We start from the raw sequence: 21,886 nt of genomic DNA, 5'->3' as shown, positions 1-21,886 counted from the left end.
CCCTCTGCTGGTACGAGGTGAAAGTTTAATATATTTTATTTTCAAATAGTATCACGCCTTGTTTGTGTAAAGAAATTACCTTTGGAAACTAAATAAATATAATATTTCTATAGGTCTCGGCAGGACAAGCAAACATCAGATGAGGTCATTTTAACATTTATTGACGGACTAATGACAAAATCTTTGAATGACACAGGCAGGTTTTTCATTCTACCACAACTCAAGGTAGCGACACAGCATCAACACAGTCACTTCAGCATGTGGTTACACCTTATGGTCTTGTTCTACATGACACACACATGTAGCGTCGGAGAGATTGCACACTTTTCAGACAGGTCACACAGACATATACAGTACGTGCAAGATGAAGCGCTGGCATCGACAAGGATAAAGTTATGGATGGAAATATCCTTCAAATACCATAAAACACTGACGTAACACTTGGGAAATATCGTATAGTTTGTAGAATATATTAAATATAAACTTAAATGTAAATCTGCAGTGAATGAGGAGATATGGCTTCCTTCAGATACCATCCAGGCACAGTGCTGCAATGAGGCCGCGGCAATAAACAGCCTCTCATCCTGGTTTTAATATCAGCGCTAAAAATGCTTTCAAAACATCTCATTTGCTGGGTGTCGTCACACTGGCTCAGACATAATGGAAGTGTAGCTTTGGGTTTGAATCTAGTCTGGAAAACTGTCACCTGGAAGACACGACGCCTTTTTAAAAAAGGCCTAGTTGTTGCTAAAGACAGTAAACGTGGGGAAAATCGGGAGAAAATGCCCCCGAACTCAATTTGACCCCAGTTAAGCCTCTGCTGGGTTTTAGTATTAACACAATTTTCCACTGAAAAAAAATTCCATGATTAGAAAGGTGAATCTAACCTTTGTCTGGGATGATTTTTTTAACCCAGCAATGAAGCCTCTAGTCATAAAAATAGGAATTTGCTGCATTTAGGTTACATAGTGGGAATACACATTCGGAATCGGTTAGAATCTGCAATACAGAGGAGCTACGCCACGGTGCACACTGGAAATGCTACACTCCTTTCCTTCAGTGGATGGACAAAAGCTGCAGTAAGGCAGAAGAGGCACGTCTGTTTATTGAAGATCATCTGGGGCGGCGATTTTCTCCAAGCTGGGTTCCACACCCCAGATCTCCTTGGCGTACTGGGAGATGGTACGATCGCTGGAGAATTTTCCGCAGCCAGCAATGTTGCGGATCACTTTCTTGGTCCACTCTTTAGGGTTCTGTTAAGAGGAGACGTTCAAGGCATGCATTAAAGTAATGGAGTGGTTTCCGAGGTGGAGGCTGTTGCCACCAGGGGGCGCCAGAGTGCCTCAGAGAGTTTTAGGGCAGATGAAAAAGAAATGGAAAAATAACAAAATAACTAATTATTAAATTTAGAATTATTCTAAAATATTATTTAGAATAATATAAGATTTAAGGCTTATTTACCATTTTTGCTTTTATAATCGGCTGCTTGTCAAAACGCAATTTGATGTCCTATTGTGTGAAATATATGCTCTGATTCACAAATGTTTGTTGAAAAGAGTTGAAAAGTTGAAGTTTTTAAATATGTCAATTGTAGCTGAGCAATACCATCTTTTTATTTGTTTATTTTATTAGGTTTTTCATTAAGAATAAGCAAAAAGCAACTTGCAGTTGACAGGGAAATGCATTCTGGGTAATACTGAAAAAGAGCAGAACTTACGTTGATGTTTTATTTCAAGACACTGACCTTGTAGAGAGCGTTAACTTTCTCCTGACAGCTGATGTAATCTTCATAATCTGCAAACACCTTGAACCTGTGGCAAAATTGAGAAATTGAAGATTTCATCACGTGACGCGATCAAAAATGATGCTTCTCTCAGACTCCTCAGCAACCAAACGATCGCGCTCCGACCTGTCGTGGTGCATCAGCAAGTTGACAAGGTCCTTGAAGAGGTCGGGCTGGTTCGGGCTGAACGAGCCTCCAGATATCTGGTCCATGGCCTGTTTCAGCTCAGGGATGCGGTTGTAGTAGGACAAAGCATCATAACTGAGGACCAGAAAATAGGCCAATTAGTCCTTAGTTCTTGTTATGCTTCATCTGGAATCCATAGAAACTATACGAAAGAGGCCCTTTATAACCATTTGTGCTATGATTTATTGCTGTTATTGTTTAATTACTGTCACAGTTCTGTCAGTCTCATTAAAATCTTAACATGGACCTGATGCAGTGGTGATTTCTGCGTGTGTGCAGGAGGTTCACGCAGGCAGTGCTCACCCCTTCTTGTCTAGAGCCTCCACATCCTCCACCCTCATGCCGAAGATGAAGAGGTTCTCCTCTCCGGCTTCCTCCGCCATCTCCACGTTGGCTCCGTCCATGGTGCCGATGGTGAGGGCCCCATTCAGCATGAACTTCATGTTCCCAGTTCCAGAGGCTTCGGTGCCTGCTGTGGAGATCTGCTCAGACAGGTCAGCAGCAGGAATGACTGCAGACAGGGAGAGGGGAAACCCTTAATCCATCCCATCATCAGTCCATTTTACATTGTTTATTAAGGGAAAATGAGTTCCAGTATATGAGGAAAATATTCAAACTCAAAGTTTGACATCTGTCGCTTATCTTCAAGATTCATAATCAGGATTAATCCACACCTACCCGGTGATTCTGTTTTATCCTTCCAACCGCTGAAGGGGCTGAAAGTTATATATCTAATATGATGTAATTATTCTTTAGAACACTAATTTTCATCATCAAGAAACACAAAAACATCAGGCCATTCAAAAAGAAGAGCAAACATGAAGCACCCCACTTTGCAGCGTCTTACCCTTCTCAGCCAGAGTGACTCTATAGTTCTCCAGGAAGATAACTTTTAGGTTGTCCCCGACAACGGGGTCATTATTGACAACATCTCCAATGGATGTGATCAGCTTGATGATCATCTTGGCAGTGTGGTAACCAGGAGCTGCCTGGAAACACGGAGAGATGTTACGCAATGAGTCTTCTCTCCAGTGTGGGATGAACTTTAATCGCTTAATGTTGTTGTTTACAATGGAACTTTCTGGAAACAGTCTGAGTGTGCATGACTGGGAATGCCTGTTTGAACTCTCGTCATTTATGTCATATTATTGCGGTTGAAAGCCATCTTTTCTCATGAAGTTGAACTTCCACATCCAAGCCCAGTCCTCAAGGGCCATAATCCAGCCAGGTCTTCTGTCCTACCATGTAGTCAGCGCTTCACCTGGGATCCTGCTCCCCTCAGTGAAGCGTTTCCTGCATGGCAGGACGGAAAACCAGGCTGGATCACAGCGATGGCGATGGGGGTTTGACTCTGGCTGGATCCCATATTAACGATACATGTAAGTATGTTCAATGCCAGTGTTACTTACTTTTCCACCAATCATGATGGTTCTGGGGGTCCACGATTTTTTGGGTTCCTTCTTGATTCCTTTTGTAAAAGGATGGAATATATTTACCTTAAGATACAAGTGAAATATGTAAAGAAACCATCGGACACCTACGGTTGTACAGCGTGATGATGTGCAGACAGTTGAGCAGCTGCCTCTTGTACTCGTGGATCCTCTTCACCTGGACATCAAACAGGGAGCTGGGGTTGATCTTCACCTTGTAGTGCTCCTCCAGATAGGCAGCAAACTTCATCTTGTTCTCCTGGGAGGGGGCGTCAATGGTGGAACGTTACGGAATGGTCTCAAACCCTACAGTCAAAAACGTCTCTGATGGTCATTTCAATCGCTCACTTGTTTGACTTGGGCGACATCTCGAATGAAGGCATCATTGTCCACAAAGTTCAGAAGCCCCTTCAGTTGGTCCAGGTCGCAGATGTAGTCCTCACCAATCCTCTACGGATGTGTGGTTAGCAAAACAATCATTAGCATATCAAATACATTTTTCGGGGGAGTTTTATTATCAATAAGGCCTATTCTACTCAATGATCATCTACAGTTGGGATCAAAAATGGAGAACATCTCACAGTTTACTCAATTTCAAGGTCGCTGCCCAGTCACTGTGGAAATGATCCAAAGGACAGAATATCAGAATATCAGAGTATAATTGATTTGGTTGGGATGCTTATGCAGCAACAGGTACGTGGTGGAGGGAACGTAAATGTTTATTGGAGCTTCCTTCTGTCTTTGGAGACAAATTTATGGCTAAGAAACTCTCTATGGCGAAAGAGTCTCAAAGCATAAGAGAGCTGTCTGGCTCCGCCCCTTTACCAGCTTTAACCGGAGCAGAACCCCAGTCCTGAGTGGCTGGAACACTTTAACGCAGTTTGAGTGTGTTTCTCTGGGCATTTATGGACAGTAGGAGACCTGCAGGGAGATTTTCAACATCCTCTCATAAGACCTCCTGTAAGTGAGCAATTTTTGTTTTTTTGCAAAAATAAAGACTATACATCACTGATACAACCTTTAAGAGCAGCGTGAGGGACAAGTGCTATTGTTGATTGTTGCAACCTTTAGAAATGGAATTCAGACGTGTGCTTCAGCCTCTAATTTCAATCCTCGGTTGTGTTTGGTTAAAGAGCCCTAATTATTTTGGAGAACCATGTTCTAGTAGCCGGGTGCAGTCACAACATAAATACCTTCAGATTCTGAGCATTGTTACTCTCATTTTGCTCCCCGTTGTAGCTAAAAAGGCGAAATCGTGGTAACTCTGGGGCGCAGACGCACCTCTGCGATGGCCTCTGCCAGGCCAGGGTTGCACATGACCAGCCAGCGCCGGGGAGTGATGCCGTTGGTCTTGTTCTGAAACTTCTGGGGGTCGGCCTCATAGAAATCTTTGAACCTGCGCGATAACAGGACAATCTCTGATCATCATCATCATCATCAGTGTGATGTCAGCGAGGCTCGAGGGTTTTGTAACTCTATCCTAGAGGGCAGGTGGGGGCGTTGAGGTCGTCTTACACAGTCTTCTTGATGATTTCAGAGTGGATGCGAGCCACTCCGTTGACGGCGTGAGACCCCACGATGCACAGATGAGCCATGTTGATTTTCTTAGCGTCGCCTTCCTCGATCAGGGACATTCGGCGCAGACGGTCGTTATCTCCAGGGTAGAGCTTGCTGATGCGCTGGAGGGACAAACCAATGAGGTTCGGAACGCTTTCCTTCAGCATCCACACACGCTGTGGAAATCCTGGCTCGGACTTATTAGATAAATGGAATAAATATAGCAACATAAACGGGGGGCAGATTGTACCTCAAGGTGCCTCCTGTTTATCTCATAGATGATGTCCAAATGACGGGGCAGCAGGGTCTTGAAGAGGTCAATGGGCCAGCGCTCCAGCGCCTCAGGGAGGACGGTGTGATTGGTGTATGCACAGGTCCGCACCACAATGTCCCAGGCCTGGAAATGAAAGGAGAGGGTCCAGTTATGCTGGGAGAGACAGCAGACGTCTGTAGCCTCATGGCAGCTTTGGATGAGAGGCAACACATCAAACACAGACCTTTTCCCAGCTGAGCTTCTCTGTGTCCACAAGGATCCGCATCAGTTCAGGGATTGCTAGAGCGGGATGGGTGTCATTCAGCTGGATGGCCACCTGCGGACGAGGACCGAGATTTGAAACAACATCTGGAAACATCTGTGCGTCTGTTGTAAGCCTGAGGTGGCTGCAATGTGCGTGGTCATGAGCTTGTATCAACCCAACTGTGCACCCATGTTAACCTGGTGGGGAACCTTTTATACTTTAACTGGAGCATTAAACGGTACTGGGTGACACATATTGTCAAATCATTTAACAGTATAAAACCAGGATTTATGGATAAATCCCCCCGAAAAACTGACTGGAAGTCAGGAACCCATAGTCACACCAAACCAACTGGTATGTTTTATCAAAATTACATGAATAGAGATACTTGCGTGAGTTACTTGACAAATGAAGGCAATTAAATTAAACCCTAAAGGTCAACAGTCATAGAACTGCTCCAAGATTACATTTATTAGGCTGACGAGGGACTTGCTATTATTATAATAAATATCCTTGAAAACAACTATAATTATTACATTATGAATACAAACATGTGACCACAAGAGGGCGCCCAAGACGCGAACTCGGGCTTCGATCCAGCGCTTGGAGGACCGGTCTGTGAACAATCTCTCTGGTTACACAGGGATCGTGTCACAGAGACCAGATTAAAGCACACATACATCACACTTTTCATGAGGAAGTGGAACCAGGCAGCGTGCCATAAACTTTGATTGTAAAGAAGTTGTACTTCAGAGAAAATACTTATTTCAACCTGGAGGACCTTAAAACACCTCTGGTAAACTCAGGTCGGCATTTATTTGGCCTCCAATGCAAACATGGCCAAGATTAGGAGAAGACATTCTCAAAATGATGCATTTGTTACTTGCAGGTCGGACTTCTGTAGTTTATTGAGGAGCCTCCAGTTGATCTAAACTGCTGCAGCCAGATTTTTGACGTGAATTAGCAATTGACTTCAACTACCGGTAGATTTTTGGGGGGAATTTGAGGTCTCCAACCTTGTCGGGCAGCGTAGAAAGGTCCAGTCGCACAAAATCCGTGGAGCCAAACTTGGAGGCCTTAAATCTGCGGATGATGTCCTGAAGAGTTGCAGCCACAACAAAGTACTCCTGTTTCAAACGGAGCTCCTTCCCCTCAAAGAACTGCGCCATAAATAAAACATTAAACAATATTTAGGATTTCAGAACGCAAACAAATTCCTATTTACACTTCTGGCTGTTCCAGAGATACATCAGCATTTATTAATACGACTAACTGATCCCCACTGTAGTTAATTAAATTAAAATTTAAAAAAGAAACAATAAATAAACAATTTTTAAAATATTGCCCAACACTCCCATTTTATCCTATATTCTGAGTGGGTTTTTTTAAATAATTTGGGACCTTAAATGTCTCAACCGTCCACCCAGGAACACAATATTTGGTATAATTCAGTGTCATTAATCGATGTCTCAGCAGTTAAACGTGTTAGTTGTTAAGAAATGTTAAACCGAACGATCAATATAAAACTGCAGAGGGTGAAACACAGCTCCACTCACGTTGTCGTTGGGGTAGAGAACCCTGGAGATGTTCTCGGCTAGGTTTCGGTCCAGCACAGCCTGGATGTATCCGCCCACGTTAACTGTGGCCAAGCAGCAGCGATTAAACGTGCGTTTCTGCGGCACGATCGCGGCTCAGCAGCGCAGGAGTCGGCACTTACAGTCTTTCAGGTTGAAGTCGCACGGCGCCTTCGCGGACCAAAGCCTCATGGTGTTGACAATGTTGTTTCGGTAGCCAGGAACTGGGGTGTCGTAAGGGAGAGCCAACACCACCTGGGCCGCAGTCAAGTTATCATGTGACAGATGGTGGGTTTTGATTTGAATAACTAAAGCAGCCTTTATCTAACCTGGGTGTCGACCCACTTGACTCCTTCATCTGTGTATTCCACGCGGCCGTAGAAGTGGACAGGCCGCATGTACTCGGGGCGAGCCTTCTCCCAGGGGTTGCCATAGCGCAGCCAATCGTCGGCTTCCTCCACCTGTGGAAACAGGCACCGGTAGGAGCTCCCACATACTCCCGTCTGTTTCAAACTCTGACTTTTGAACTGAAATATTGACTTAGTGTCCACACATATGGCCCTTTCCACCAGCATTGGTAGGAACTTTTATTACCAGAGCGACCTAATTTATCTTGGTGAAAAAACCCAGGTAAACTGTGCAGTTTGCTTTTCCACTGCACCTTAATATCCCAGAAAATTTTTTTGTTATTAAAAACTCATTTTGAGCCTCAAACTCCCTACTGAATACTTTTGAAAGGAGTCCCTGGACCCCTGGGGAAAAGGTACATAAATAAATTATACTTTTAAATAAAAATCAGGTTTCTTCAAAAAATCCCAGGTTAACAATTAATGTTTTTTCATGTGGAAAACGGACTAAAGTTAGATTTGGCCTTTATGGGCATCACTATTTCCATTCATTTTAATATCTGAGCATTTTTGCATAGTATTGTCACTAATCTATGGCCAAAAAACCGTCATGGATCCACAGTCGGGTCCATCCGGTCGACACACCTGCCAGCCACTGACGATCTTCTGGTTGAAAATGCCAAATTCGTATCGTATCCCATATCCATAAGCAGCGAGGCCCAGAGAGGCCATGGAGTCCAAAAAGCAAGCTGAGGGAAGAGGGAGGACAAAACGTGAGACGAGACATCGATATAAATCTCATGGTCGATGGAGCGGGACTGCGGGTGCGAGCTCACCGGCCAGGCGGCCCAGACCGCCGTTGCCAAGGCCGGCGTCTTCCTCCATGTCCTGCAGCTCCTCCATGTCCAGCCCTAGCTGGAGAGGACACGGGCAGAAAATGGTGGAGAAATGATGAGGACCGGCAGAGCCAGCGCTCCCCATGGGCATCAGAGGAGGTGGCCTAGGGCGCCACCTGCTGGAGCCTCCTTGTATGATAATTACAAGAAAGGTTCAGAGAAGCAGGAGCGACTTCCGGTTTGCATCACCTGGTATGTGGCTTCATCGCAGGCGTTTTCCAGTGCCAGGTTAACCATGGTGTTCTGAAGAGTCCGGCCCATGTAGAACTCAAGGGAGAGGTAATACACCCTCTGCAGGACAAAACCGAGAAGACAACCTGTATTATTCATTCAATTCACCTCCGTTTATGCAAAGTGTGTTACAATCCAGACGGTCGACCCTCCGACCCCCCGACCAAGCAACAGCAGGACAAATCTTCCATTTTACCAGGAGGAAACCTTGAGCTGGACCCGGCTGGTACAGGGGGACCACAATACTCAAGCATGTATGTGTGCTAAACAAAAATAAGGGATGATATAAGTGGAAACAACCCCTATTATTGGTGGCTGCTGTGAGGGTGTGGAAGAAAGGCAGCCTACAAATATCAACCATGTCGTTCCACAATCCGCAGGAAACAGTTGATATTTTTGGAAAATGCTGGTTATCAACCAGGAGTTAAAAAGAGATCAAAGGAAAAGCTTGTTTTAAGCGAACAGAAGAGACTTTATAGTCAGGCTGTGGGGTCTGAATTTTAGAGCTGTTGACGTTTTAATTAGATAAATTCCATCAAATGAGTGGCTGGGTGCATCCATGCAGCGTGTAGCCATTTTGTGATATCATGGCGACCAGGGCAGGATGGAGGGTGTTATGTAATACCCCCAACAACCAGTTGCGTCTCCGCGCACTGTGCGACTTTAACGCAGCAGCTATATTTTCACACAAATATTTAGGGGGGGTAAAAAACAGGAAATAAGAAACCAGTCGAAGGCCGAGGGGCGGCCCTCTGAGTGGCGCACGGCGCGTCAGGTCGCGCTCGCTTGACGGATGGATGCGCGGGCACATTATGTAACGGTCGGGATCACGGTGAGATCAGCCAGACTGGGCCGGAGGCAAATTCGGTTCGTCTGAGCCCGGTTGAAGGTTGTTTCATTGGAACGTGCCAAACAAACAAAGTGATATCACAATTTAAATAGGAAGTGGAAATGCGTGCGTGTGCGTGTGCGTGTGCTGCATACTGCTGCAGAGTGCACCCCCCCCCCCCCCCCCCCCCAAACCCGATCAGCTGTGGACGTGAGAGGATCCTGCGGCATCACTTTTCTTACTTTCGGGTCCTTCTCATAATAATGCTGCTGTGTCCGGATCCAGCGGCCCACCAGGTGGTCCCGGACCGTGTTGGCCAGAGCGAAGTAGTAATCCCGTTTGGTGGCCACATTGCGATCTTTCACCAGAGTGAAGTGGAGATGACGGTTAAAATTTGTCTTCAGGTCCGCGACGTTTTCGAGTCCCGCCAGTCCCCGCACGGAGATCTGCTTCCTTTTTTCCTGGTCTGTCAGAGGCTTGGCCATGATTCCCGACACGCTGCAGGATTTTATTTTTTTTTTTTTTTAAAGGAATGTTAAATGTAATTGCTCCGTCCCTCTTCTGAGCGCAACCAGCGTGGACCGGCAGCGCTGGACCTGATCTTGGGTATATATACCTTCACCGGCTTCCATCAAGCTACAAAAATCGATCGTTTTCCTGTCGTTTATCTTACTTCCGGTTTTAAAAATAAAACTCCAGTAGAGAACAACTGCATAGAACTGGTAAATAAAGTATCCCAAACGTCACTGTTATCAGGCGATTCATTCTGACTTTCGTTTTCTTGTCAAAATGTGGTACAAACAAGAGCCAATATTGTCATTTTCATCAGTTAAAATTACTGTTCCTGTTTATACTGTTTAGTGTTTTGCTAATTTCCGCATTGTAAATACATCGTAAAAACATCAAAACTACAAAGAAAGTTGATGAAATAACAAATACCAAAAATAAAATATTTTAGTCCTCAAAGTAGCCACCCTTAGCTTTGAGGGGGTTTTCTTTAACACTTAAATCCATAAGTGTTCCCTCATAGTATTCACGCCGTCGATCATGTAAAAAAAAGAGCTGTTAAATGAGATGTGTCCAAACTTTTGACTGGTAGTTTATGCATATAATTTTTGCAATGAATGCTTGTATAAAAAGAATCCAATGCTCTTATATATCTAACAACCAACCTGCTTGATTCAGACAAAATCTTAATGCTCAGTCTGTGCCAAAAAGAGCTTTTTTTTTTTCTTTTGCCCCAGTTAAAGCCACTTCCGGTGCTGTGCATAACTTATTGTTAGGAAGGATTTGCGAAAACGTCTCCACCAGGGAAATGTCTCCATCACAGGCTGCAGCACCTCCAAAAAAAATAGAATTAAAATCAGTCTCAACATACAAGAAACCACAATGAACAACACAAACACTTATTATAAAAGTACACAAGAAAATTAGCTTTTCACACACAACTCACAGTGGCCTCTGTCTAAAAAGGAAGTCCCTGTCTCATGCACACAAAGTTCTTTATCACGCCAGCATAGTGCCAGAAAGAGCTAAAAACAAAGACTGGCCTTGTCAGAGCCTTAAAGAGGACAGAGCTGAGGGGGAAAAAATTAAGAAAAAAAAAATTACAAAAGGAGCCGAATCAGGGAAGGCCCATAGATCGAAACCAGCAGGAACTTGTGGTCAGCGCCATTACCCCTGCTGCAGAACAAGGGAGTCCAAAAAAAGTTGACTTGTCACATCTGGTGGACATAAACACATAGGATGATGTTTAGAGAATAAAAAGTGTAAAGAACCTACCGGTACATATGTGTGCCAAGTAATGCGAGAGGATAAAAGCTACAGCACACCACCGTTGTCTTCTTTGAGCATCATGGGAACTGTAGTCTCCTTTTAAACAACTCTACCCCTATAATAAAACAAATTACTCCTGTTTTTATCTGATTTACATATTTGTTTGCGGCTCTAGACTCCCTTGTGTACCAGAACTTTGCAAGAGGGCCGGGAGGAGCAGCAGTGCCGGAGATCCCCGGAGCATTGTTAAGTCGTCCTTGTGCAAGTTATTGACATTTTGCAGTGGCTCAGAACACCAGTCCAAGGATCTCCATATAAAGCAGCTCACTATATTTAGAGCACTTCAAACCAGTCCTACAAGGGCCACAATCCAGCAGGGTTCACTGTCCAACCAGGACTGGGTTTATCACAGTTTAATATATTTCAAATCAGTCCTGCGATCTTTGAAAGAAGGGACCAGACGACACTTTGCCAAAAATGGTGAAACTGATCAATTTAATGATTAAAAAAAATATACAAACAGGTATTCAAGCTATGACTTAAACCAGAAACAGTAAAAGTAACTGTTTTCTTTGCTAATGACTGCAGGGGCAATATTTTTCAGTTTCATGCAAAAATAACACGGCACAGGAAATGAGACAAATATAGAGAACAATTACTCTACGTTTTGGGTTCTCGAAGACCTAACAGATAGTCTGATGCTCTTATTTTGTAGTAGCATCTCCACTGATTCTTAACTTGTGTTTTTGGGCAGAGTGAAAATTAAAATGGCAGATTTTACAGTGTTGGAACTGACGGGACAGGTGAAATTTGACAATGTTCATTTTTCCCAAGTGCAGCTGTACCTGGTGAAGCCTTCCCCTTAAAGTCAGGCGGATCAAACATTACTGTGCTCTTCAGAAATTTAGTGCCAAGTTATTGACATCTGGGATAAAAAAAAAAGAACATACTTTGTAAAGAAACCACATTAACAGAAAGTAATAATTTAGTCTGACATGCTTAAGGCATGCAAAAAAACTAAATCCAATTCAACTTTCCAAAAGCCAACACAATGCTCAGCAGGAATTTATTTTCCACAATATGTACATACATATAGTATGAAACATACGATGGATCTCTGACCAACGTACGATAACCTGCAGTATAGGAACAAATTCCATTAGTTTAAGTTACACAACCGGACAAAGTGAACTCGCTGTCGTCTCAAATTAAGTCTTCACAATATTGATAATCAACAAAAATAAAGCACTGCTCATCTTTTCTGCACAATGTGTAGAAGTACAACTCTGCAGGGTTAATTCTGGGGGGGAGGCGGTGGAGGGGCGGGGGGCATAGCGAAGGGAGGCATCCCTGGTACCCCCATTCCCATCATGGTGACAAAATTTGAAGGGTCCATGGGTGGAGGAGGCGGTGGTGGAGCGTACAACATGGCGCTTGAGCCGGGGGGAGGAGGAGGTGGTGGTGGCGGAGGAGCGCCGGGAGGCAGCGGCGGCTGGACGCCAGGAGGAGGCGGGACCATGGATGGCGGGGGCTGGGACCCCGAGGCTGCGGGCTGCTGAGGCTGCTGCCATGGCGGCAGGGTGGCAGAGCCCGGACTGGATGTGGTGGTCGTATCTGCGACAAAAGAAGGTGGCGTCAACTGGGCGCCGTCGCTTTCCCTAACAGATACACGATGGGATGAAGTTTTTTAGACTTACTTTGTTGCCAGGGCAACGGTGTAGATGTTGCCATGCTGCTGGTGGGGGGTGGAGGCGGAGGCTGCTGTTGCCATGGTGGCAAGGGTCCAGATGGGGGAGGAGGTGGCTGGTTACCCGGGGGAGGAGGCGGCGGGGGCATCATACTCACTGGAAGAGACAGCAGACATGAGGCGTTACCATGACAGCGTTACCATGACAGCCCGCCATTTTGTTGGACAACACACTGAGGTGTAATTGCTCCGGCATGACTCGGGTTTATTCGGACTTGTTTAACGTGTTCGTGGGGGTTTTAGAGCACTCTGATAGACACCATTTAAGCACTTAAACCTGAATATACGGGACAAAAATTGTTTTAAACAATGAAGTATAAATAAGTCCAGCACCGCCATATCTTAAATATCAGGATTCGTCTGTAGTTGTAACAGGAAGCTTTTAGCAGTGAACCATTTCAGGTACCCTCTTGTCCACTCCCATAGAGGAAAAAGTGAATGTTTGACAAAAACTAAACAAACGAATTTTTTTTTTTTAAAAATCCAAAAATGGGAAGAAAGAGACACTGAGGAAATGCTGGTTTAACTTCTCAGGAATGATCCAAACCTGAGAGCGGGGGCCAACTCCCTAGCTCTTACCCATCGGATGTCCGTGAGGACCTGGATTCTGGCCCATTGGAGGGGGCGGGGGCTGCATCCATGGTGGTGGCATGCCGTTGGGGTTGGGGGGCATTGGAGGGCCTCCCATGCTTGGCATCGGGGGAGGGTAGCTGTGAGGGCCTCCGGGGGCTCCGGGCATGCTGTGGTAGCTCCTGTTCTCAGCTGGGCTGGAATTCATCCAAGGAGGCCGGTTATGCTGCACAGAACAAAGATACTCAGGCTTCAGTCGAGCTGGTTTCCCCCACAAGGTTATCGAGGCCACAACTGTGCCAGCTGACCATCGGCGCTTGGCTATTCGCTCCAGACACCCGAGGCCCCCCGCCCTGGCTGATGGAATGTCCTCCAGAGGTGGGGACCGGGGCCTCTCCCAGCTCGGCCATGAGGGACAGGTACTCCTTGTCCATACGTGCCTTGTCCTGAGCCGACTGAGGGGGCTCACTGCCAGGTGGTCTGTGTGCAGTAAATGAGCTACACACACACACACACACACACACACATATAAGTGTATAGAACAACATAAATAAGGCTGCATCATATTAAACAATGAAAAAGGTTTGACCCCCCCCCCCACCTGGTGTATTTGCAGTCAGAGGAGATGTGTCCTGCTCCACCACACTTTGTACAGAGGGTGGTGTTGGTGATGCTTCGTGGTTCCGTGTTCTGCCATGGACGCAGGATCCTGCGGACACAATCACGCACACTCAGAATTCCACTGCGTTTCCCCTCCCTGACCGCCATAACGATGCCGACCTGTTGTCGTCCTCCCTGAGGGTCCCGTTGAGTCGGGCCAGCTCTCTCAGCTGCATCTTTCGGAGGTCGTTTTGATCCTCGGGTGTCTCGATGCCTTGTTTCAGGATGTTGCGGATCTGAACGCACACATTTGCCACCGTTATTGTGCCGTACGCGATTGATTCAAAACACGCGCTTGGAGTCATTTATTATTGCGTGGCTCAAGAATCTGCTCAAGCGCCCACCTGCTCCACGGCTTTCTTCACATTTTCCATGGTGTTGGCTGTGACCAGGGCGTGCAGAGGCTCGTCTTCTCCTGGCAGCATCTGGCCGTCCTTCCGGCCGACCTTCCCCTCCTTTACGGAGCCTTTGCCCCGGATCATGATTTTGGCGCAACATTCCTTTTCAATGTTCTTCAGAGTATTGCCACTGGTAACAATATGAGGGGGGGGGGGGGTGAATGGGGAGGCCTAAACACAAAGTCGTATTCAATCTCGAAATGTAAGAGAGATAAAATCCGCTTACCGCGGCCCAATTAACAGGCCGACAAAATTGATCTCGGGATACTCGTCTTGGGGGATCATAACTTTGTCGCTAACTCTGGTGGCAGGAGGTCTAAAAAAAAGAGGTTTAGACGCAATAATTACCCTTCTTTTGCAAAAAAGCTCAATAGGCATCAAGACGTCTGCCATCTTTTTCAGTTGTTTTAAATTAGAAATTAATTTCTTGCTACGATCCGGTGCCTTTTTGTGAAATGCACATTACAGGACAGGTGGAATCCTACTTGTAGTCTGCGGGAGGCTTGAAGTCTGGGTTAAGCCCAACCATCTCAGTGATGAGAGAGTGACGCTCTTCCTCGATCTTTTTCCGCGTGCGATATTCGCGCGTGTTCAGCCTCTTGCCTTCGCTGTTGTATATGGGCTCTGGAGAGGGGGACCTAAAAATGGCAGACAGAAGAGAACAAAGGCATCATTGATACCTCGCTTAACGTGCGGCCTCATCATTTCAGATATGCTACACGAGCTACCTAAAGCTAACCAAACAATTTGAATTCTTAAATGGGAACAATTATAAAGAATTCCTAGAATAAATGTGTGTGAAAACTAAGACTACGTCTCTCAACCCCTGCAAAAGCAAACGTCTGCGCGGACATTTCAAACTCTGGGATACATTCTTTTATACAAGTACTGTCAAAAGCAATAGCTATATGCTATTACTGTATCCTGTGAGCCGTACGGGAGGGGGGGGGGGACAAATCCGTGGCCACAACTAAACCTGCACACTGGCTTGTTTGCTTAGAGAGAGAATTAAATAAACGAATAGCAAAAATTTGCAATCCTATGCAGAACCGTTGGCTTTGAGAGTTGCTTGGTGTTGATGTGGTGGAAGAGGTCCGTACCTCCCATTGGATGCTGAAAACCTGTGCTGCTGTGTTAAAGAGGCTCTGTGCTTAAAAAAGGGGGTTAGGTAGATTTGGGGTAATTTGGGTTAGAGAAAAGGAATTATGATTAGATATCCATGTTTCCTATGCTCAAAAATCAAAGCATCACATCTTTGACCATATGCTGAGAAGTTTTCCCCTCTTAATACACATCCACCAGTGATGACCTGTAACACTCCTGGATGGTTCTGTCGCATTAGACCAATGAGAGATTAATCAAATGCTGCAACTCTGCCATTAGGTATAGAGGTTGCTCTGGAAACATCTGTTTATGAAGAGAAACTATAAGAAGGCAGATCTCTAGCTAGGAAAGGTCATCTTCACACACTCTTGAGACCAAGCCACTTCCTGTAGGAACAGATTATGATGCAATCTATGTTAACAGCTCGCCACGGTTCTTCCAGAATACATACACTTCTGGAACGTTTACTCCAAACCTCCAGAGGCCAAAAGGAAAACATACCCCTCCCCGTCTCTATAGATGGAAATATTTCATGACACATGATGGGAAAACCATAATGTGTAAAGAGCAGGACAAAGCCCAAGTCTACATCTCCCGGGGGCTAACTCATCAATGGCGAGTACGCTGTACCCCAGTCGGGTCAGCTAAAAACTTGAAACTCTAATAGAGCGTCTTTTTTTTTTTTTTTGCCATTTCAATTTTGAATTTTAAGGTTTATTATAACAAACCTGAAAATGATTTGTTAAATTTAAGTTACCAATAACCTGTTTCGGACAAATAAAGACAACCATCATGTATATGTTCATATATTCACACAGCATACTAAACAGAACACGAAACAGAAGCAGTGGGGCGAACCACATTTAGCGAAGGCTAGAGGACTAAATTTGCACGTGACGCCACTTAAACACACAGAACAAAGGTTTTAGGCAGGTGTGGGGAAATGATGTAAGCAAAGAATGCTTACGCAAATACATTATTTCCGTCGTTTCAAAACACGTGGGAAAACTACTGACTAGAAAAATTTAATATAAATTTAAAATTTATATTTTGCAATGCTAAATTTTAAAGAGAATAAAAAATTTGCAATGCCAATGAAAAAGAAGCTATAAAAATACAACAACCCAAGTCTAAAAGCCATTATTTCCTGTTCACACTGCCTCAAATGCTGATGGTTAACGGTCGTAACGCGCTTTTGGCTAATGTGATAAGGGCTTAAGTGAAGGCATGGTCCCAACGGCGCTCTAGCTTTAACACCATCAAGCCTGGGGTGATACAAATAGAAGAGGAACAACCTAAAACCAACAGAGTTCCTTTAAAACTGATGCTGTTTTGATAGCAAAGGGGAATCACACTAAGTATTCTTAGTTTATAGCATTTTCCACACCAGCCTAGAAGCTTTGCACAGTCCTGTGTGTAGATATAAACACACAGAATAATTAGCTCTTTCAGAGACTTGCTGAATGTTTAATGAAAAACTCAGCCATCATTATCAATATCTAGGTTAAATAATTCTGATGATGACTTCATTTCTACTCTGAGCAGTTTCTTATATTTTGCCACAGCTAAAATGTTTCACTAAACAATATTTATCGTTTAGAATTAAAACATTTAATTCAAACTGCCTCTATTGTAAAGAACAAAGCTGCACTGGGAGAAACTGGCACAAGTTAAAACATAACTGGTTTTAGACGTCCAAAGTAGATGGACGAGGCTATATTTCGAGGTATTTTGCAAGCCCTTCACTTGTTCTCAGTATTGCAAATGAAATGCAAGACGCTACATAAATGGATAATAAAGAGTTGTGCTTATGTGTCCATTCAGTGCCATGAATGCACATTCCACTATGTCCGAGTGTGTGTTTCCCCTACACTACTCTAAAATGACACAACTGTGTGCAACTATTCCATTTCAAAAGTTGTACACAAGAACATGTGGATTTAATAAAAATGATTACGTGGCCTTACCTTGCACTTTTCTATATACATTATAAGTCTTACATTTTACAAAGGATCCTTACAACTACATCTGTTGAATTGTTTTTTTTCCCTCAACAATTTCAATGTAATATGATTAACAAACAAATGGAATCATCAGCAGTCTCTGAGAGATTCTCAAACATAATGAAATATTTTTATATTTTCTATCACTAGGTTTTCAAACTGTTAACATTTTAAAAATTGACTATATCAAGCAATATTACTTAATTTAGGCTAAAAAATAAGCTACTGAATTAACAATTTTCTTCAAGAAGGTAGAGAAAGTGTTACTGTTCATGGGTTTAATCATTTTCCAACCTGTCCTCAGGGTTAACAGGGATTCCCAGGTCTCCTGTACGCAGTTTACGAGTCAGGTCTTCGATCTGCAGTTGAACTGGAAGAATTCAGGTTAGGAAAGAAAAACAAGGATGGAGAGAAGTTTGGTTACCACAACAAGAATAGAGAGACAATGCTCTACATACGAGAGCATCATCTCATGGTTGACTGTCTAAAATAAAAAGGAAAAGCAAATTGCACCATTTTTTCAACTAACACAGCACTTATCTAAAGATGACACTTTAACAAGTTAAACTATTAGAATATGTCGATCAGGCATCACATTACGACAGACTGGAGTGAACACTCAACGTCTCTATTGTGGCACCTGGGATACAGGTGGCCATAAATTAACAGTGCATCTTCAAATTTGATGTTTTAAGAGCAGGAGAATCATGGAAGAAGCAGCTGGGCCACCATCTTCTACATCAAATGGAGCCCAGGGCTGTTTTAGCAGCAAAAGGGGGGCCAATCATACAACAGAAGTAGACATAATGTAATGCCTGGCCGCTTGCTCTAACTTGATTAGGGACTAAATAATCAGAAAACATTAAGACATTTTTAGACCACTTGTCCCAAAACTAAGGCAAATCAGAACTCAGTCATGGCAGCACAAAAACAGAGCAGATTGAGTAAAATATAACAAATCCCCCCCAACTCTACCCTAATTCCAATTTAGTTCATCATGAATGAAATCCTTGTGCCGTTTACGATATTGTTTCTTTACATTTGTGTATCGATAGAGCGATATAGATTGATAAATGGACAAAAGTATTGGGACCACTCGGTAATGACGTCGACACTTCTTGAAAGGCTTCCCACGAGACCTTGGAGCGTCTCCCTTGGAACCGTAGAAAGACGTGCCAATTTTCTTTGGAAGTCAGGCACAAATGTTACTCCTCATTTCAGGACTTCCCAACTCTTCCGCAACATCTTAACTTTACCCCTCCGACGCCAGCATTCACCGGATTGATTGGACAGTCCAGAGAACACAGCTCCGACGCTCCACAGTCCACGGCGTGCTTTTAAACGCACCACCCGATACTTGGGCGACCTTGGCAATGCTAGGTCCTGCGGCATAGCTCTCATGCTTGTGTTAATGTCAGTGGAGGTTGGGAACACGCCAGTTATGTAATCAGCGCCGTGCATCTTTGCAGTTGCCTCATTTACGTCGTCTTCTCCTTGTTCTTCTGTGCGCGGTCCATTTCGTTTCACAAATGTTTGCAGGCGGAGAATGCAAATACGTGACGATAAACACACCTGTGGCAACAGGTCCGACTGAGACATCTGTATGCAATGGTCAACAGGCGTGGCCAAATACTTTTGTCCATAAAGAGGGGATTTCACGTGTTTTCAGCTGCTCAAATCAGACTGAGAAAAACCTTTGAAGGTTTGTAGACTGCCAAAATCAGAGAGAAGTAGGAAAAGGTTTGGGGAAAGGAGGCGGTTCTTTAGCCAAGCTACACCAGACTTTAGATAACGTTCCAATTTGTTCTGTACATTTCTTCTCAGATAAATGAAATGCTGATATTGGCAGTGCTTAACTAATTTTCTTGGACAGCCAAAAACACGGCAGTAATGAGCCATTTTTCAGGATGACATCTGAAATCTAAAATTGCGAGTGCAAAGTTGGTGCCGGCTTTCTGATTGAAATGCGCTACAATGTCCTCAAAGACTTTGAATAATCAACAGCCAAACCATTGTATTTATTTGAATAAAATGTGAATCCGGTCACATTTTATTCCACAGATCTAACTCTGGGAGGTTGCAATGACAGATAAATGCATCTCGTAGGCAATGGAAAAAGAATACATTAGTCACCAAATGCATATTAGGAACGCTGTAACAATATACACTATAAAATACATTTAATCTTACAATAGTTCACTTTGGGTTGCTTTACAGAATCTATCAGGTCGGTGAAGAAAATGTTAAGTGAGATGAATGCAAATCATTATATACCAAAATGCCATGACACCAAAAATTATGTCCGATAGTGAAGGAACAAAACCTTCCCGATACGGGCCAACAATATAATATGCTGCCGCTACTACATTGCTGCTGCTGTAAGGCAGTTGAGTTAAAAAGCATTAAGACAATATTGGATAACTGCATCATGAACCATCACAAACATATATGGACTTTAGAAATTGGGACATTGTGGGTCACAGCACTACAGATAGGAACAGGATTACACTTATAGGAATGAAAAAATAACAGCAGTTATCAACAACTCAACACAACTAGTAGCTAGCAGAGGCCATCTAGTCAATGTTTTCATTACCAGCTGATCTGCCACAGTAAAACCAGTTAAGTTCAAATAGTTAATCATCAGAACTTTACCTATATAGGCTCTCTCTTGATCCCGGGTCAACCCAGGGGGAATGACTGTGGGCATGCCTGGTATAACCGTCTTTTGGTCAGGCGTCTCACTGCTCCAGCGGCTCTTTTTCCTTTGCTTCTTCTGACCAAAATCTGCAGGAATAGAAGGGGAAGGGGGATTGATGTACATCCATCCCGCCACATGAAACACAGCAACAGAAATTGGAACTAGAAAACAGCCTCCAGGAAAACCACCAATGAAAGTGAACAGAGCAACAGCTGCTGTCTCACCTGTATCAAATGTAATCTAAAACCGAGTAGTTGACTGAAAACTCGAACCTCAAGTGGCGAGTTTGGCATTAACTGTCTTCGTTTTGACTTCCGGGTTTAGAAAGTTAACACAGGGAAAGGTTACACTGTGATAAGAACCCAATTGAGGGACATTTCGGGACAACATAATGGCTACCAGGACAAGAGAGATGGCGCTAAATATTTCAAGCAAACAAAGAACAACCGTCCTCCTCAGAATTTCTTTTACTTCACTTCCACTTAGAGCTTAGAAATGACTTAAGTAGAACATAAAGAGTCCCGTCTGAGCATAAATACTAAATATACGTTGAACCACTGCGTTATATTGTCGTCTTAAACTTCTTAAACTACTCAACAGAAACAAACGTTTGCCCGACTTCCTTTTACTCCCGACACAATGTGCCTTTGTGTGACATGTGGTTGAGCAAAATGGACATGCAAAGGTGGTGCGCACTACTTTCTTTTATATCCAACCTTTGCACCGTTGATATGGGGCCTCGGGCTGTTGCTACTTAGCCACTGGCAGTTAGCATGATGAATGCTAACGCGCTGACAGGCCTGACTTCCCCGACATTGAGCTAACTTACCTGGTTTGGCCACCGCACCACCGGGAGCTTGTTGTGGAACGGCTGAAAAGCCCGGCCCTGGGGCAAACTGGTGCGACTGAAGAGATGGGTTCGGTATCGGGGGCTGGAAACCTTGCAGCGACGGAAATGTTGCAGGGGGCCCAGGTGCGGGCATCAAGCCATTACCCGCACCAGGCCCAGCGTCGAATCCCCGCTTCGCGCCGATACTTGGATGCAACTTCCCCAAAGGAGTTGCATTTGCTCCTGTGGCCATTTTCGGTTTCCAAAAATGCCCGTTCCTCTGTAAATAAGTCGATCCGGGTATATGCTTATTAAATAAATATATCACGGGAGATCCAACACACTTTCACGTTGTTGCAGTCAAAATGGCGACAGGCATTTAGCCACAAAGGGAAACGGGCATGACGTCACGGCCGAATAGAGGAATTCTATTAGTTGAGTCTTCTCATTGGTCGCGATCACTTCCGCGTTCTGAATCGATTAAAAGCGAATTTAATTCGTTTTAATCGTGCAAACAAGGCGGACCTCACGCACTGGAGTTAAATTTCACGCCGCAGCACCAAATAAAAATATTGAAACTAAACTCGGATTTCAATCAAAAGGCAACGTTTTCGAAAAGAAAGTAATTCTGCTTATAGATCTGATATACTAATGATCGAGTGTTAGCAAGCTCAAACTAGTCTTAATGGTGTTTCTAACTACCAAGGAGGTTACGTTACAGCTGGCGTTTGTTGCCGTTCATCGACA

At 44.2% G+C, this 21,886-nt stretch overlaps 2 protein-coding genes across 2 annotated transcripts; both read right to left on the bottom strand.

The window, feature by feature from the left end:
• Positions 1-140: 140 nt before the first annotated feature.
• LOC130523351 (glycogen phosphorylase, muscle form) lies at positions 141-9,950 on the bottom strand. The gene is made up of 20 exons (XM_057028588.1): positions 9,594-9,950; positions 8,481-8,582; positions 8,232-8,310; positions 8,041-8,144; positions 7,378-7,509; positions 7,192-7,303; positions 7,031-7,113; positions 6,491-6,634; positions 5,454-5,546; positions 5,207-5,353; positions 4,915-5,078; positions 4,681-4,795; positions 3,748-3,849; positions 3,511-3,658; positions 3,379-3,437; positions 2,817-2,958; positions 2,273-2,480; positions 1,910-2,044; positions 1,745-1,811; positions 141-1,253 (listed from the first exon to the last, which is right to left on the bottom strand). Exons 1-20 carry the CDS (start codon positions 9,834-9,836, stop codon positions 1,104-1,106), a joined length of 2,529 nt encoding a protein of 842 aa, XP_056884568.1. The 5' UTR covers positions 9,837-9,950; the 3' UTR covers positions 141-1,103.
• Positions 9,951-11,594: 1,644 nt separating this feature from the next.
• On the bottom strand, positions 11,595-21,531 carry sf1 (splicing factor 1). The gene is made up of 12 exons (XM_057028589.1): positions 21,140-21,531; positions 20,265-20,396; positions 17,904-17,979; positions 14,988-15,140; positions 14,729-14,818; positions 14,449-14,632; positions 14,225-14,340; positions 14,046-14,153; positions 13,753-13,942; positions 13,454-13,670; positions 12,825-12,971; positions 11,595-12,741 (listed from the first exon to the last, which is right to left on the bottom strand). Exons 1-12 carry the CDS (start codon positions 21,390-21,392, stop codon positions 12,422-12,424), a joined length of 1,986 nt encoding a protein of 661 aa, XP_056884569.1. The 5' UTR covers positions 21,393-21,531; the 3' UTR covers positions 11,595-12,421.
• Between the last annotated feature and the right edge of the window lie 355 nt (positions 21,532-21,886).

This window comes from Takifugu flavidus, chromosome 3 (assembly GCF_003711565.1).
Source record: "Takifugu flavidus isolate HTHZ2018 chromosome 3, ASM371156v2, whole genome shotgun sequence".
Classification (NCBI taxonomy): Eukaryota; Metazoa; Chordata; class Actinopteri; order Tetraodontiformes; family Tetraodontidae; genus Takifugu; species Takifugu flavidus.
Note: the sequence above shows the minus strand (reverse complement) of the source record. Positions and strands in the feature narration are given on the sequence as shown.